The sequence below is a fragment of the Phyllostomus discolor genome, chromosome 8 (assembly GCF_004126475.2).
Source record: "Phyllostomus discolor isolate MPI-MPIP mPhyDis1 chromosome 8, mPhyDis1.pri.v3, whole genome shotgun sequence".
NCBI lineage: Eukaryota > Metazoa > Chordata > Mammalia > Chiroptera > Phyllostomidae > Phyllostomus > Phyllostomus discolor.
In genome coordinates this window covers 5,628,334-5,642,879 of record NC_040910.2, presented here as the reverse complement: position 1 = coordinate 5,642,879, position 14,546 = coordinate 5,628,334, and the positions used below count along the sequence as shown (strand labels likewise).

Here is a 14,546-nt window from a genome sequence, read left to right as displayed (position 1 = left end):
CGCCTCCCGCCACCAGGTGGTGGCCACGTGACTGCCCGCACGTGACTTCCTGCACGCTGCGACCCCCTCGGTGTGTGGGTGTGTGCGTGTAGCTCAGTGCTCTGGCTTTTCCTTCATGCCGGCCGGATGCAGAGCCCGTGCAGAGCCCGTGCAGGCACCTGTCTGAGCAGGGTCGATGCAGAAAGGGAGCCGGCAGAGCTATTTCGTGTGATCGTTAGTGTACAAACTAGAGAAGTCTGCCAACCACGTGGGATTAACCGAGTGTAGATTTGTTCCCAGGGTTACTCTGAATTTTTCTCTTAGAAACGTTTACCCGTAGCATCATCGGCTTTACTGATTGCATCCAGAAAGCATAATTCACCATGTTCCTCTTTCTCCCTTGTTTTATTGAAATTGGTGATTTTACCTAGCGTGGTGCTTCTCAGTCCGTATTCACCATCAAAGAAGACGGAGGAATAGCGTTTAATTTTAATGCTTGAACTTGGGGAATTCTAATGTAAAGAATTACCAGTGACCCGTTCTAGAACTGGGGTTCACACACTTTTCGATTTTAGGACCCCCCTTTTCACCCTTAAAAATTAAGAGCACAAAGAAGCTTCCGTTTTTGTGTTACATAAATTGGTATGTCCCATTTCAGTAACTGAAACATAATTTAAAACTATTAATTTAAAAACACACATTTAAAATAATTTATCGTGGTAGGGGAAAATGGAGACAACTGTACTTAACAGTAAAAATAATTTTAAAATTAAAAAATTATCAAAACAAAAAATGTGAGAATAGCCTTGTTTGATATTTTTTGGAAATCTCTTTAATATCTGAAGAAAGGATTACTAGATTTACATAGGAGGGGGGCCCCCCAAAAAACATAACTACCTTATGGAGGGTGGATCCCTTAAAGTACAGGCTTCCCCAGCTAGGCGAGCATTCTGGGAACCCATCTGTATCAGCTGTACCAGCTGGCATTGTTGTGCGAGGATGTGTTTGGCTTCAGTGAAAATTTCTTTTTGAAGACTCTTTCACTGTGTTTGCCTATTTCATGATGGGTGATTTAAGAGTGTACCTGCCCACACCTTGCTGCACTCAGTGGTTTTTGACCAAAAACGACATGACTCCCCTGTGCCCCACCCTCCCCATTCATCAGATCTCGTTGCAAGTGACGTTTTTTATTTCCCCAGAAGAAAAAAAATCCTCAAAGGGAAACATTTTGCCAATATGGAAGAGGTGAAACCAGAAATGGTAGAAGCACTAAAAAGTATCAAAATCAATGTGTTCATACACTGTTTTGAGCAGTGGAAAAAAATGTCTGGATGGGTGTATTGCATCAAATGCAGAGTACTTTAAAGGAAACTGAAGTTTAAACATGTAAAAATAAATACACAGTTTTTCATTAATAAATTCCAGGGTTTTTTGGGTCCCCTAATAACTGCTTTTCAGGCAGCTGCAATGTCATACCTCATGGAGCTGCTGGAAAACTCCACTAAAGAGAATGAGGGGCTGAGAATGAAACTGGCAGCTACTGTCTCAGTATTACACATTAAGGAAAGTTTTGAGCTCGTGGAGGTCCAGATGTCTTGGTGACACCCACGCCTCTTGCCCACCCCAGTGAAAACCCAAAACTGTAGGCCAAAAGGATTCCAGAGTAGGAATTTTGTCATTGTTTTGATTACCTCAAGTGATACAAGTGGGCAAGCCCTGCTGGTCTGGTGTTTTGTGCTACTCTCCTTTCTGCAGAGGGTAGTTTTTCAGCCGGAGTCTCTTTCATTTCACATGTTGCCACCAGAGTAATCTTCTGAAGCAATTGAATTACTCACTATTTCTAGTCTTAAAAAATGTAAAGTCTTTTATTGCATTGACTTCAGAATCCTTTGTGAAATCCATTGTAAATTCAAGAAATTAATGATTGGTGTTTTATTTGCAAAAATCTGAACAATGAAAGGTTGTAGTCTCCTTAAAGGGAGTTTGAAATGTTAACAAGTGCACAGGGAGAAACTTAAGGGGGTGATCATTTAAATCTCACTACACGGTGCCAAGAGAGGCCAAAAGAAGCATCTCTGGTTACAGGGAATGTAAGTATCTCAGAGGACAGACAAGGTGCTCATTAGGGCAGTTCCCTCTTCCTTTCTTGCCTCCTTTTCCCCTCACCCCAGCATTTGACTCTATAGTTGAGGATGTTTACAATATATTCTTTCATGATATCCTCAAGCTGATTTATGATATACATTCATTGATAGGAGACAACAGAACTGAAAGTACTTAGAAATGTAGCTTTTTTGGCCTTAAGTGCTTTAGATCAGCTCTTTTCAACAGACTGAACTGAAAATGTTTACTTTAACTTGCTGCATTGCATTTTTATTGACTAATTGATGAGACAAAAACAGTGGTGGTGATTTATATGTTAATATTAAAAGTATAGAGTCTCAAGGCCTTTGTGCTCCTCACTCCTATGAGGGTGGAGACTTTTAGCTGTTTCATTTATTAAATTTTTTCCCCACTGCTGCATCCCCAGCAACCAGAACAGTGCCTGGCACAGAGTAGAAATTCAACAGACATTTTTTGGACCAATGCATGAAGAGGAATACAACCACAAACAAATCTCTAAACCATCTTTATTAAAAACTACCAATATAGTATAAAAATAGCTTCAATTATATAGAATATAGAAATATAGCTATACAAATTAAATTACTTTCACACAGTTTAGTGTATAGACTAAAGTTTTAATAACATTTAACAGTATTTTTTAAAAATAACCAAAGTATAAATCCTTGTTCTTCAAAGTGTTTAGTGCTGAATACTTTGCCTCAGCTTCTTTCCAATATCTCGTACAGCAGCAGGGATGATTCAGCTGACTCCCTGGTTTTCAACCAATGCGTATTTGGTAATACTAGTAGCAGCAGCTAACACTTTTATAGCACACAAGATGTGCTAGGCACTATTTAAAGGGAATTCACACACACAACAAACAATTATTCACAATACTTTCAAGAATGTTCAGAGCAGACAAACGTACTAAATTGGTTTCATAGGCATTTCCCATTTGTATTAGAAAGATAAAAAGGCACTAGAAATGTACTATCTTGCCTGCAAGCATCGTCATTAACAGTCCCTTGGCACAAATAAAAAACTCTCCCTTGCTAAAGTACAGTTGTCTAACCCTAAAAATAAACCAACAACAGTTAAAGGAGGAGGAGGGAGGAAAAGGAGGATACTCTAAAAGGGAATTTGGGGGGACTAAAAATACAGAGTGGGGTAAAAGGAGGTTTACAGTTGTGAGTAACAAAACACAGGTTATTCTTATATTATTATTTGTTGATTATTGTATTATTTTCCATATGAACAATTATGGAAAATAATACAATATATACAACATATTACATATCATGGTGATAAGACAGTACTTGATTTTTTAAAAAGTGGTTGTTATATAATCTTTTGCATTAATAGTCTTGGTGAAAGGGACCATTTGCAGGATGCTAACGAAATCCAACTTCAGAATGTTTCTGTACCTGCTGAAGAGTACACACCTCTGCGGTACATGCACCGCCACTTTGTCCACTGTACTGAATGAGGTGGTGGTAGACAGGCATTTATCACACAGTAGCCAGACTGATCTACCTTCAGACATGGCTATGAACATATTTGGGAAATAGTCTGCCAAGTTTACTTGCAATGTTTACTTAAAACCAAGATGATGTTTGGTTTCATTTAAAAAAAACTGCAGTCTCTACAGAATGGACATTACAGTATACACCTATATAGTACAGCAAATGACTTCCCCTAATTAGCATCAGTAGCTTACTTTGTCTTTTTATTTCAATTATTTAGCGGTGGTCAATATGATTCTTTGACACCAGAAAAGCTGTTCAACAGACTAAAATTCCATTAAATGAAGCACACACACAAAAAAAGTCCTTCATGATAGCTTTCAGTCTGTTTGAAAATCTCAGGTGATCAGTAGCTGCATTTATTAATAATTCTCAATATTAAATTAGGTTATGGTGTTTTGGGGGAATTAAATATCAAGGAATTTAAGACATTTAATAAATACTTTTAAACAAAGTGCCTTCATACCCATGATCCCTCAATGCCCTGAGCTCAGAGAGGTATAAAGACTTGCTCACGGTCACGGCACTATGCATTTCCAGGACCTGGTCAACCTCCCTGATTTCATGATTCAATGTTAGTCTTGAGATAAATACACAATGAATTGAGTACTTTTCCAAGACAAATATTCGCTATATTAATTTCATATAAAACACTTAATATTATTTCAAAGTAGTCAATAAATTAATGTTATACACCAAAATGGAAATAAGTTAACAATTCCTTCTTCAAATTTTGATCATGAATTTTTTTTCAAAAGTCTCACAGTACGACATAAGATCTAGTGCATACAATCCAACAGCAAATGCTCTTGATATTCAGCGATATTATGTTCAACACTGAACAGTGAAAAAGAAGCTACCCCTTATCTTCTGTGTGTGGATTTCCACAATCCCGAGACTGCCCAGGGCCCCACACTCAGTGTTGCTGTGCAGCAAGAAGACACAGTTACAAGGTCAACCCGAAGAACAACTTAAAAGCCATTTCAATGGCAATTTCTGTGACTGAGTCATGAAAACAGACGTAAAGTTCTTGAACTTTGGGGCAAAGAAACAGTCTCCTGCAGAGAAAAACACTTACTTTAGACATTCAAAAAACAAAGGAAAAAAATGTTCACTTTCAATTTATTTTATTTCTTTTTTGTTTCTGAAAATATTGGTAACACATTAAAACACTAATCCAAATGTACAGTAGGGTGCAACGCAGCTAGATTTACTTTTAAATAAATAATATGTGCTTAGGTCAGTTATTTTTATTTTTCCAGCATGTAAAAACCAAACCCTATTTGACTAATATGTATTACAACCCTCAGTTTTTAAATATTAAATTTAGTCATTATCATTATAATAAAGCCAGTGGTGGTCCCACCATGTTAAGCATAACAGTTATTAACATTGTCATTTACTTTCTGAAGTTTAATTATTATTTTTAAAGATTTTATTTATTTATTTTAGAGAGGGAAAGGAGGGAGATAGAGAGAGAGAGAGAGAAACATCAATGTGGGGTTGCTGGGCGTTATGGCCTGCAACCCAGGCATGTACCCTGGCTGGGAATCGAACCTGGGACACTTTGGTTCCCAGCCCGCGCTCAATCCACTGAGCTACGCCAGCCAGGGCTTGAAGTTTAATTATTATTAAAACACTTTATATATATGACAGCTCATTTTGCAGAGAGTGTTGAATTGGGATTAACAATGAAACTTTACTTGGTTTTCTAAAGAGTTAAAACCTAAAATGAATACTACTGTATACACACCAAACTAAATCAAGGGGAGTTCTGCCTGACCTGTATAGACGTCTCTGTTCTATACAGACCTGCATCATCAGAATCCGACACCTCTGGATTCTTGCTATTCCAGTCGCTGTGAATACAATTCAGGCTCCTCTACACTCTCACCTGTGTGCCTGACTGTTCCTGTCTCTATCCTCTCCTGTATCCATCCACACTATTCCACTTGCTGCTCCCAAATTCACTGTCTAGCAGTCCAGCTCTGATCACAACACACAGGACTGAACTTATGCTGGTGCTCCCAAGCTTGGCTGTGGCACAGCAGAATCACAAGGAAGCGTACTAGGGTGGGGTGCAGCCATCTCTGATTTTAACAAGTGACTCAAGTCTATCTATCTACCTATATATCTATCTATATAGGCATGTATCTACATCCATATAACACATCCATAAATATATAGACATCTGAGCACAGTTCATTTTTCTTTTGCCAGATGTAAGACCGTTCGATACAATGAGTATGACTTGTCTTTTCTGTTCGCCATACCACCCACCTACCACCACACTTTGCCAGGCACAGCTCCATTTACTAAATTGTCATATGTTTATCGATATATGTGCTAGGTGCCAGTGGCGTTCAAGGCAGACCTCATAAAGTTGATATTCTAGTGAGGGGGAGGAAGACCACAAACAAACAAGAAAGTAAATAATGAAGGTTATATAATAGAGCATCACTGAGTAGCTCTTTTAATGCAAGGAAAAGAGTGTGGATCTTTTCTTTGAGGAGGGGACCTGTTAGGACTGGTGTGAATATCAAGGAGCTGCATGCAAATGTTAAGAGGCAGAACATCCCACACATGACGAAAAGCAGGAGTGAGATTCGATTATGGCCACGTGCTGTGCACATGGGGTGGGGAGAAGAGGGGCAGGCAGTGGAAACAGAGGTGGGCAGGAGCCAGGTCAGGCGGGGGCTTGTAGTTGGTGGGGGTGAGGGGGAGGAAAGCGGAGGGAAGAGAGAAGGAAAGAAGGAAGTAGGGACAGAAGGAAGGAACTAGCAGTAAAATTGTAAAATCATTGTTTTTTTTTTTTTAAGATTTTATTATTTATTTATTTATTTTTAGAGAGGGAAGGGAGGGAGAAAGAGAGAGAGAGAGAGAAACATCAATGTGCAGTTGCTAGGGGCCATGGCCTGCAACCCAGGCATGTACCCTGACTGGGAATCGAACCTGCGATGCTTTGGTTCACAGCCCGCGCTCAATCCACTGAGCTACGTCAGCCAGGGCGAAATCATTGTTTTTTTAGATTATTACTAATATAATTGTGTAACTGAGTAAGCTTTTGCCTTTAGTAGAAAAAGACTTGGGAGGAATTTAAAGGACATACTTAGCAAATAAAATAAAATTCTAAAATACAGTAAGATATTATAGTTAGATTAATAACTACATGCCTACACCTTAAAACGTTCTCTCCTTTACCACCTCTTTTCTTTCATGCTGCTAGCGCTCTCCTTCCCTCCCGAATGCGTCCCCCACTCACCCGACCACCCAGTACGCCACAACCGGGGGCGCTTTCTTCTGATCTGCCCAGTTTTCGGGCGAGCACTCGAACAGCACCCCGTGCTCTTTCACGGGGTTCGGGGCAGAGGCCGAGTCTGTAGAATCTGAATGATCTGCAACACTCCCTGCCTTCTTTTTCTGTAAATGAATAGGTATTATTGATATTAACTGGTATTCATAGTGTTACTTTAAGATGTCTTCACATATATATCTGAATTGGCTGGTCCTAATACTTAAGAGCCTGCAAAGACATGCTTCTCCTTACCTGCAGGCAAATTTCTCCTCTTCCTTATGCTTTCTGTAAACACTACCTCCCAAGAGACACTTGATGGAGCAAGCATCCCTTGACTCTCTAGGGAGCCTTCTGGTCATAGCTCTAAATCAGTCCTTACACTGTATTGTATTAGCAGTTCATAGGTCTTTCTTCCTCAGCACATGATAAGATTCTTTTTCAAGGCAGAGACAATACACTAACCATCTTTGTATTTGTTAAAAGTGCCTGGTACATAGTAGGTGCTCAATGAATAGATTACTAAATAGACCACTTTTATAAATACTTAAAACACATTAAAGTTAAAGCAGTACATTCTCTTCCTCTGATGCATACTCTCTAAATTTCCCATTGATTAAATCATTAGCAAATATAAAGACTTTTTGTAAGGCTCAAGCCAAAACAGTGGAGTGGCCCTCGGTTCTTTTTTCTCTCAAAACCCTGACCTAACCCAATGACAAACCCTTTGGGCTCGCCCTCCGGAATGCATCCAGAGTCCAGAAGCCACTATGCTCCTTGCTCTGAGAATTTCCACAGCTCCTAACTGGTCCCCACCACCACCCTTGCTGCCCTACAGCGCCTGTTCTCCCACAGCCGCCTGAGCGATCCTTTCAGAACCAAGGATCGTGTCCCTGCTCCGCTCACACCTGTCCAAGAACCTCCCATCTCCCTCAGAACAAAGCCCGGAGTCCGTACATCTGTCAGGCCACTCGTGATCTGGCCCTGCGGCCTCAGCCATCTCAGTGCCCACTACTCTCCTGCCCACGTGGCCGCTCCAGTGCTTGTGGCTACTCTGAGCTCTGTGGCTTTGCACCTGCTGTTCCCTCCCGTCTGGAAGCTTTGCCGCCAGATTTACCACGGGGCTTGCTGTCTCACTTCACTCAGCTCTCTGTTCACATATTACTCTTAGGTGATTAGAGGGATCTTCCGAAATAGTACCACTCACCTCTCATCCTCCCCGTTTTATTATTCATTGTGAAACGGATCCTACCCGACATATTTCACTACGTGCTAATTCGTTAGTGGCCCCTATTAGAATATAGGCTTCAGCAGGAAAGGGGCTCTGTTTTGCTCACTGCTGTACTGCCAGGACCTAGAACAGTGTCTGGTGAATAGGGGTACCCCAATATTTAAACAATATGGGGAAGGCCAATTGATATTACCAAATATTATTGAATACGCAAATGAGATGTTCCCTCACAGAATCTACCAGTTGCGTCCAATGGGAAAGGAGAAACGTGAGAATGCGACATGCATAGGGACATACAGTTAAACACAACATTTTGCTGAATACCAATTTCTGTTAGCTTGAAGAAGAAATCCTGTAAGACACAGAATTTTACTGCTAAACGAGCCCTAAGACATTATATAATTTGGTCTACTCACTTTATAGCTGAGGAAATAGTAAGAGGCAAGCCTCAGTCCGAGGTTCCTATTCCTAGCCCAATGTTCTTCCACCTTTAAACCCCGTTTCTTCACAAATTCAGATCCTGAATACACACACTGCTATATGCATTGTAATCATCTTTGGAGAGTTTTTTTTTTGGGGGGTGGGTCTGTGATGAGACCCATCACAATTAAACTTCTGTTAAATTTATTTTTTCTAGAAATTAATACTTATCTTTCATTAATACACATTACTACTTATCCAGAAGGTACAATATTAAATGAAATTTCATTCTGGATGGGAAAGCAAGCAAGCAACCAATCAACCAAGTGGCTAAAACATTTGCAATGGTATTGTGTCTACCGCTGGACCTCATCCCATTATGTTCCAAAATACCTTAAACTGCTGGCTGAATACTTAAGGAATTATCAGTGTTACCAACTGGTAGACGTTACTGTCCCAGTGATGGCTGAGTCACAGATCTCAAACACCGGAGCCTAGTTTACATTCTAAGCTATGACATGCTACTTTGCCATAGAAAAGCACAGGCCCACCATTTCCTGAAACGGTGATCTAGGACAGCAAGCTCAGCAGTACAAAACAGATCTTTGAAGCGAAGGACCCGTGAGTATAATAATCCTTATGCCAGCAAGTGAGAGTGGGTGACTTAAAAAAAATTTAAATGAAAACGGTCATTACTGGACATACTGGTTAAAGCAAGGGCTTTTAGAGAGAATATCTGGAGATCTGGAAATGAAACCGGCAGAAAACTATATATTGAGAGCAGTGCCCTACCTCTTCCATCAGGGTCTGCTGGAAAACTGCGCGAATGGAGAGGCAACACCGATGGAAATTCTTGATCAGCTCAGGGTGGACGGAGCCGCCCAGCCGGGCCACGTCTTCGTGGGTGGGAGTAATGAAGATCCCTTGCACTGTTTCTAAGGCAACGTAGTGGAAAAGTGTGTTCTCTGGACCCGAGGTCAATCTTGAAAAAAAAAAGTAAAAGAAAAAAGATATTCAAGTAAACTTAGAAATACTGCTCCATTTTGAATTGGGAAGACTCTTAAATTAGTTTTTTAAAAATCTACAATATAGCCCTGGCTGGCGTAGCTCAGTGGATTGAGCGCGGGCTGTGAACCAAAGCATTGCAGGTTCGATTCCCAGTCAGGGCACATGCCTGGGTTGCAGGCCTCGGCCCCCAGCAACCGCACATTGATGTTTCTCTCTCTTTCTCTCTCTCTCTCTCTCTCTCTCTCTCACTTTTTCCCTCCCTTCCCTCTCTAAAAATAAATAAATAAAATCTTTTAAAAAAATCTACAATATAATATTGGGAGGGTAATTAGGCAAAGGAAACAAAGGCAAACACTGAATTCCCTCTTCGTCCTTAACTGAAGGACAGACTAGGGTTATTGTCAATTCCCTTAATGGAGGCAAGCACTGCATATTATGCAAGGATAAATAAACACCAATTCATTTGCAAGTAACTTAATCGTCCCTTTGCAAAACAACCCAAATTGGCCAACTTTCTCTTTTTCCATTGTTGGTAATGAATGACTCAGCCCACGCCCGGCCCAGATCTCTACAAGTTAGAAACACACTACCAGTTGAAGGTAGATCACATATATATAAAAAAAGAAAATCTTCAATAAACTAAACGCATTTAAGTTAGCAGCACTAAAGCCTTATACCATGATAGTTAAACTGACAGTCCTGAAGAAAATTAAAATTATTACCAACTGCAAAGCTTGGTTAATATTTTCAAACACCATGGCAATTAGTAGTTTCAGTCTATTTCTCATTATTGCAGTCTATTTTTTTCCTGTGTTCTCTTACTATTTTCATTTCTCCATTCTTCTCCATCCTTTCTCCCCCTGGTTAGGTCTCGACAGGCCAGCAAAACTTATACGTACTGCTTGTTTCTACCATTAGTGAGCAGAGCCAAAGAACAACAAAATAATAATATGCTGAATATCTCCTATGTGCGAAGATGGGTGCTTTGAAGTATCTTCGGTCTTAATTCTCACACTGACCCTGCAGGTATTAAACAGTAGCATCCTGTTTTAGCCACGCTGTCCCACGGTGAAGCGGCAGAGCTCAGCTGACTCGGAAACTTGCTCCGCTGTATCTCACTTTTTTCTCTGCACTGCTGACTTCTGATTGGCAGTCTTTAAATATATCCACGGCATTTCCCCATGGGCATCTCAAACACTCAAGCTGTCCCATTCTGATCCTAATGTCTATAGTAAAAAATTCCTTCATTTGATTATATATTTTTCTTTGGCCCTGAGCAGAGAGTCAAGGAAGAGGCCTATTTCCCCTCTGAGCCTGGACCCTGCCGTGGGCGTGCCTGCTGGGCACTGGAGTGAGCACTGCCGGCTCAGGAGTGTCCTTATCTGGGCAGCTAGCTCACCGCAGCATCCCTTCTGAGACGAGTAAACTCTCCTTTAAAAATCAGACACGCAAAGGGGAGGTTACCTGTGACAGAGAGATAAAGGGCGGCTTTCTCATTTGAATTACTACTTTGCGTGTTTCTTATCTCTTATGTTTCCTATATGTGTAATGAAGAACACCAGAGAAATAGCGTAGCTATTACCTTTGATATGCAAGAAACAGTGTAATTACAATTGTTGAATAAAATCTCTACACACTATGGACTTGTACTTCCTCACTGTAAAATTTCCTTGAAGGCAGAGTTTAAGTGGAAAAGAATATTATAAGGAAGTTGCTTACTTCATTGCGTTATAGATTTCCAATTCTTTTTCTGAAAGGTCCTTTTTCAAGTTCCCCACATGAAATGGATTTAGAAGAGCAGACTTCTTTTTAATGACCTGAAACATATAGTTAAGTAGGTTAGTTTATATCTAAGAATGGAGTCAAATAGTGTAAAAATAATGTAAAAACTAAATATCCTTCTAAGAGAACTCTTTGCTATTTTGCAATGTTACCTTTAATATATTTTTTAAAGATTTCATTTATTTATTTTTAGAGAGGGAGGGGAGGGAGATAGGGAGAGAGAAACATCAATGTGCAGTTGCTGGGGGTTATGGCCTGCAACCCAGGCATGTACCCTGGCTGGGAATCGAACCTGCGACACTTTGGTTCGCAGCCCGCGCTCAGTCCACTGAGCTATGCCAGCCAGGGCTACCTTTAATATTTTCAATGCTAACTTGTGTCTCCTGAATTATCTTTGCTGTTAGAGACCCTGGGGCCATGTCATAGGAGGACATGAACGGTCTCCCTGAAAACTTCCTACTAGGGCCACTCTGGAGCCTTTACCAAGTTTTGTTATAATTTACATATTATACTTGTATAATATGTACTTGTCTCCCTCTCCAGATGGCACTCCTCAAAGGCAGGGGCTGTATCTTAGTCATCATTGTATCTCCTTTGTGTCTCATAGCCCTGGGCACATAGTAGGTGTTCAGTCAACATTTGTTGGATGGCTAAAGCTTAGTGATTAATTCAATTTTTCTTAGGAGTTGTTTGTGGCTCCTTAATACTTTCCAAATAGTCTATTTCCTACCCATTTCACTGGCTGGGATACTGAGTACAGGACCAGGGTGAGCACTTCCTAAATACATCCGCTTCAGGCTCTGCTGTTGGAACTGGGAGGTCAAGTCTATGGTTGGCTACACCAGGGCACTCAGAATCTCCCATTTCATTCTTGTCCCTTCTCAGACTCCTCCTTCTTCATGCTTTGTCGCCTCTATCCACCCGAACGATAACTTTTAAAAATGTTTCGGAAATGCAGCATTACTAGAATAGGAAGGAACCACCTCTTGGGGTGATTACTTTGATAACCGTTTGGATAAAGTACGGTGTTTTCATGGGGGGAAAAACACACATAGGAAATGATAGATAAGCAGTCTGAAAAATGAACATTCTCTTCCCTTAACAGTCACATTTCCAATTCTTGAGTATGGAGACCTGATTTTCACAGGTACAGATTAAAAAAAAAAATCTATAAAAGACTACAGCAAGACACTCACATATATTTTAAGTTACTGATTCTGTTTTTGTTTCTGCTGAACCTTTTATGGGCTATGTAGTCAGACCACTAAATGCCCACTGCTGGGCTGTTTCCTGTGGACACTGTGAACAGAGCATCAAGAGATGAACAGGGAAGGCAGGATTAGAGAGTTGCCCTTCTTGGAAGTCGTGTCAAAGCAGATGTCCTGGATATTACGTGTTATTTCTTCCTCTTTTTGGTTCTGAATCCCTGGTTTCCCAATGGTGACTAAAACCACCACCAGTTCAAATGAAGAATGATCTGCCATTAAAAATCCTATCGCAATGATAAAATAAGGCCTGGAAAGACAGCTCAGCTCCCAGAATGCACGCCCTTGAACGCACACACACCTTAAGCAAGGCCCCACTTTCTTCCGAGCCGTCAGCTTCTCTCTGCTTCCGCTCTGTATCTGGTGTGGTGTGGGGGCTCGGGCCACCGCCTTCCCCACCTTCCCCACCGTCGTCAGGCCCTCCACTGCTTCGGGAAGGACTGGGCTTACGGGTCTTTAAGGAATAGTCACCGAAAAGAGTTCTCCTGCACGGTGGAGAGGTCGCTACTTTGGAACTACCTTGTAGCTTACTGAGGATAGGTGAGGTTGTCAAACAATCTAATTTTTCATGTGACCCAGCAAGGAACCAGTCAGCGCAAGACAAGCAGGGGCTTGGCGAAGATTCCAGCTGTTCATTGATGCGGCAGTCCACTGCTTGCAGCTGGTGAAGAGCTGTTTTGACCTGATCCACGTATACGCAATCTGGTCCAGGATTCCCAACAGCTGTGGATGCACAGCCGCCAGCTTCTAACAGTACACACGACATAAAATGCCGCTGTAAGAAGAAAAGGTTATTAGGACAGATTTAGCTACATGAAGATATTTATATGCAATATGCATGGATCAGTTTATGAATACTGAAGGCATACGGGCATATGGCATAACCACGTGAAAATTATTAAGAACTCCTCTCTCTCCCTTTTCCTTCTTAGTAATTCTTAGTCCTTCTCGATCACCCTGGAGAACAAATCTCACATTGCCTTATCTTGATGTGCTATCAGTCACTACTTATGGCACATGGAATTCCCTAAGGTAGCTTTCAGAGAGCCTCAATTACTAGAAGTCCATTCATTTATAATCACATAATTATTCTTTTTTTTAACATTTTTAAAAAGATTTTATTTATTTATTTTTAGAGAGGGAAGGGAGAGAGAAAGAGAGAGAGAGAAAGAAACATCAATGTGCGGTTGCTGGGGGTCATGGCCTGCAACCCAGGCATGTACCCTGCCTGGGAGTCGAACCTGCGACACTTTGGTTCGCAGCCTGTGCTCAATCTACTGAGCTATGCCGGCCAGGGCTCACATACTTATTCTGATTCTGTATTTTTTATATGTTTCCCTCTGTTTCCCAAAACAAACCAGGGGATAAAACCACTACAGAAATGGGAACAAAAGACTAAAAAACCTGCTAAAAATCTTATCCTAGGTTTCACTACTGGTTCTCCACAAGTATTAAATGAATGCTAAAGAAAAAAAAAAGAAGGGGCATGTAATATTTCTTGAATACCGGCATCTGACAAGCCCATACTTTTAAATCATCATATTTGTGTATTTAGCTAGTAAAAGGCAAAAAAAAAAAAAAAAAAAAAGAACAGGAAAGAAACCAAGGTAAACGCACCCAGCCGACAATTAGCAAAAAATATCTCCCCTCAGGCTCCTGGAAGGCGTCGGGGTCCGAGTCTGTAGGAGGCCGGCAGTGACAGCGAGGGAACACTTCTCTCCATATCACCAGCTGACCGACTCTTTGCTTCGCTGCTAGAGGCAGCAGGCCATAGTGACGACAGTACACAGCAACGTCAATCAGATCGTCCTTGGGCAGATGGCTGCACGTCAAATAGCCCTTGAATTTAGCCACAAAGAGCACACAAGTCAACCGGTGGCATCAAGCAATATAATCTCATAATACATTTGTCAGATTTTATAGGTCCTTCTTCAGGTGGC

At 41.0% G+C, this 14,546-nt stretch overlaps 1 protein-coding gene across 2 annotated transcripts in view; it reads right to left on the bottom strand.

Annotated features, from left to right (window-relative positions):
* Positions 1 to 2,591: 2,591 nt before the first annotated feature.
* Positions 2,592 to 14,546, bottom strand: part of INTU (inturned planar cell polarity protein) — a 49,576-nt gene continuing 37,621 nt past the window's right edge. For both annotated transcript variants that reach the window (XM_028520578.2, XM_036031789.1), the window contains exons 11-16: positions 14,224 to 14,445; positions 12,908 to 13,381; positions 11,279 to 11,376; positions 9,344 to 9,533; positions 6,871 to 7,028; positions 2,592 to 4,666 (exon numbers count right to left, since the gene is read on the bottom strand). In XM_028520578.2, the coding sequence (XP_028376379.1) occupies positions 4,555 to 4,666; positions 6,871 to 7,028; positions 9,344 to 9,533; positions 11,279 to 11,376; positions 12,908 to 13,381; positions 14,224 to 14,445 (1,254 nt within the window). In that variant the 3' untranslated portion in view covers positions 2,592 to 4,554. The remainder of the gene's footprint in view (positions 4,667 to 6,870; positions 7,029 to 9,343; positions 9,534 to 11,278; positions 11,377 to 12,907; positions 13,382 to 14,223; positions 14,446 to 14,546) is intronic.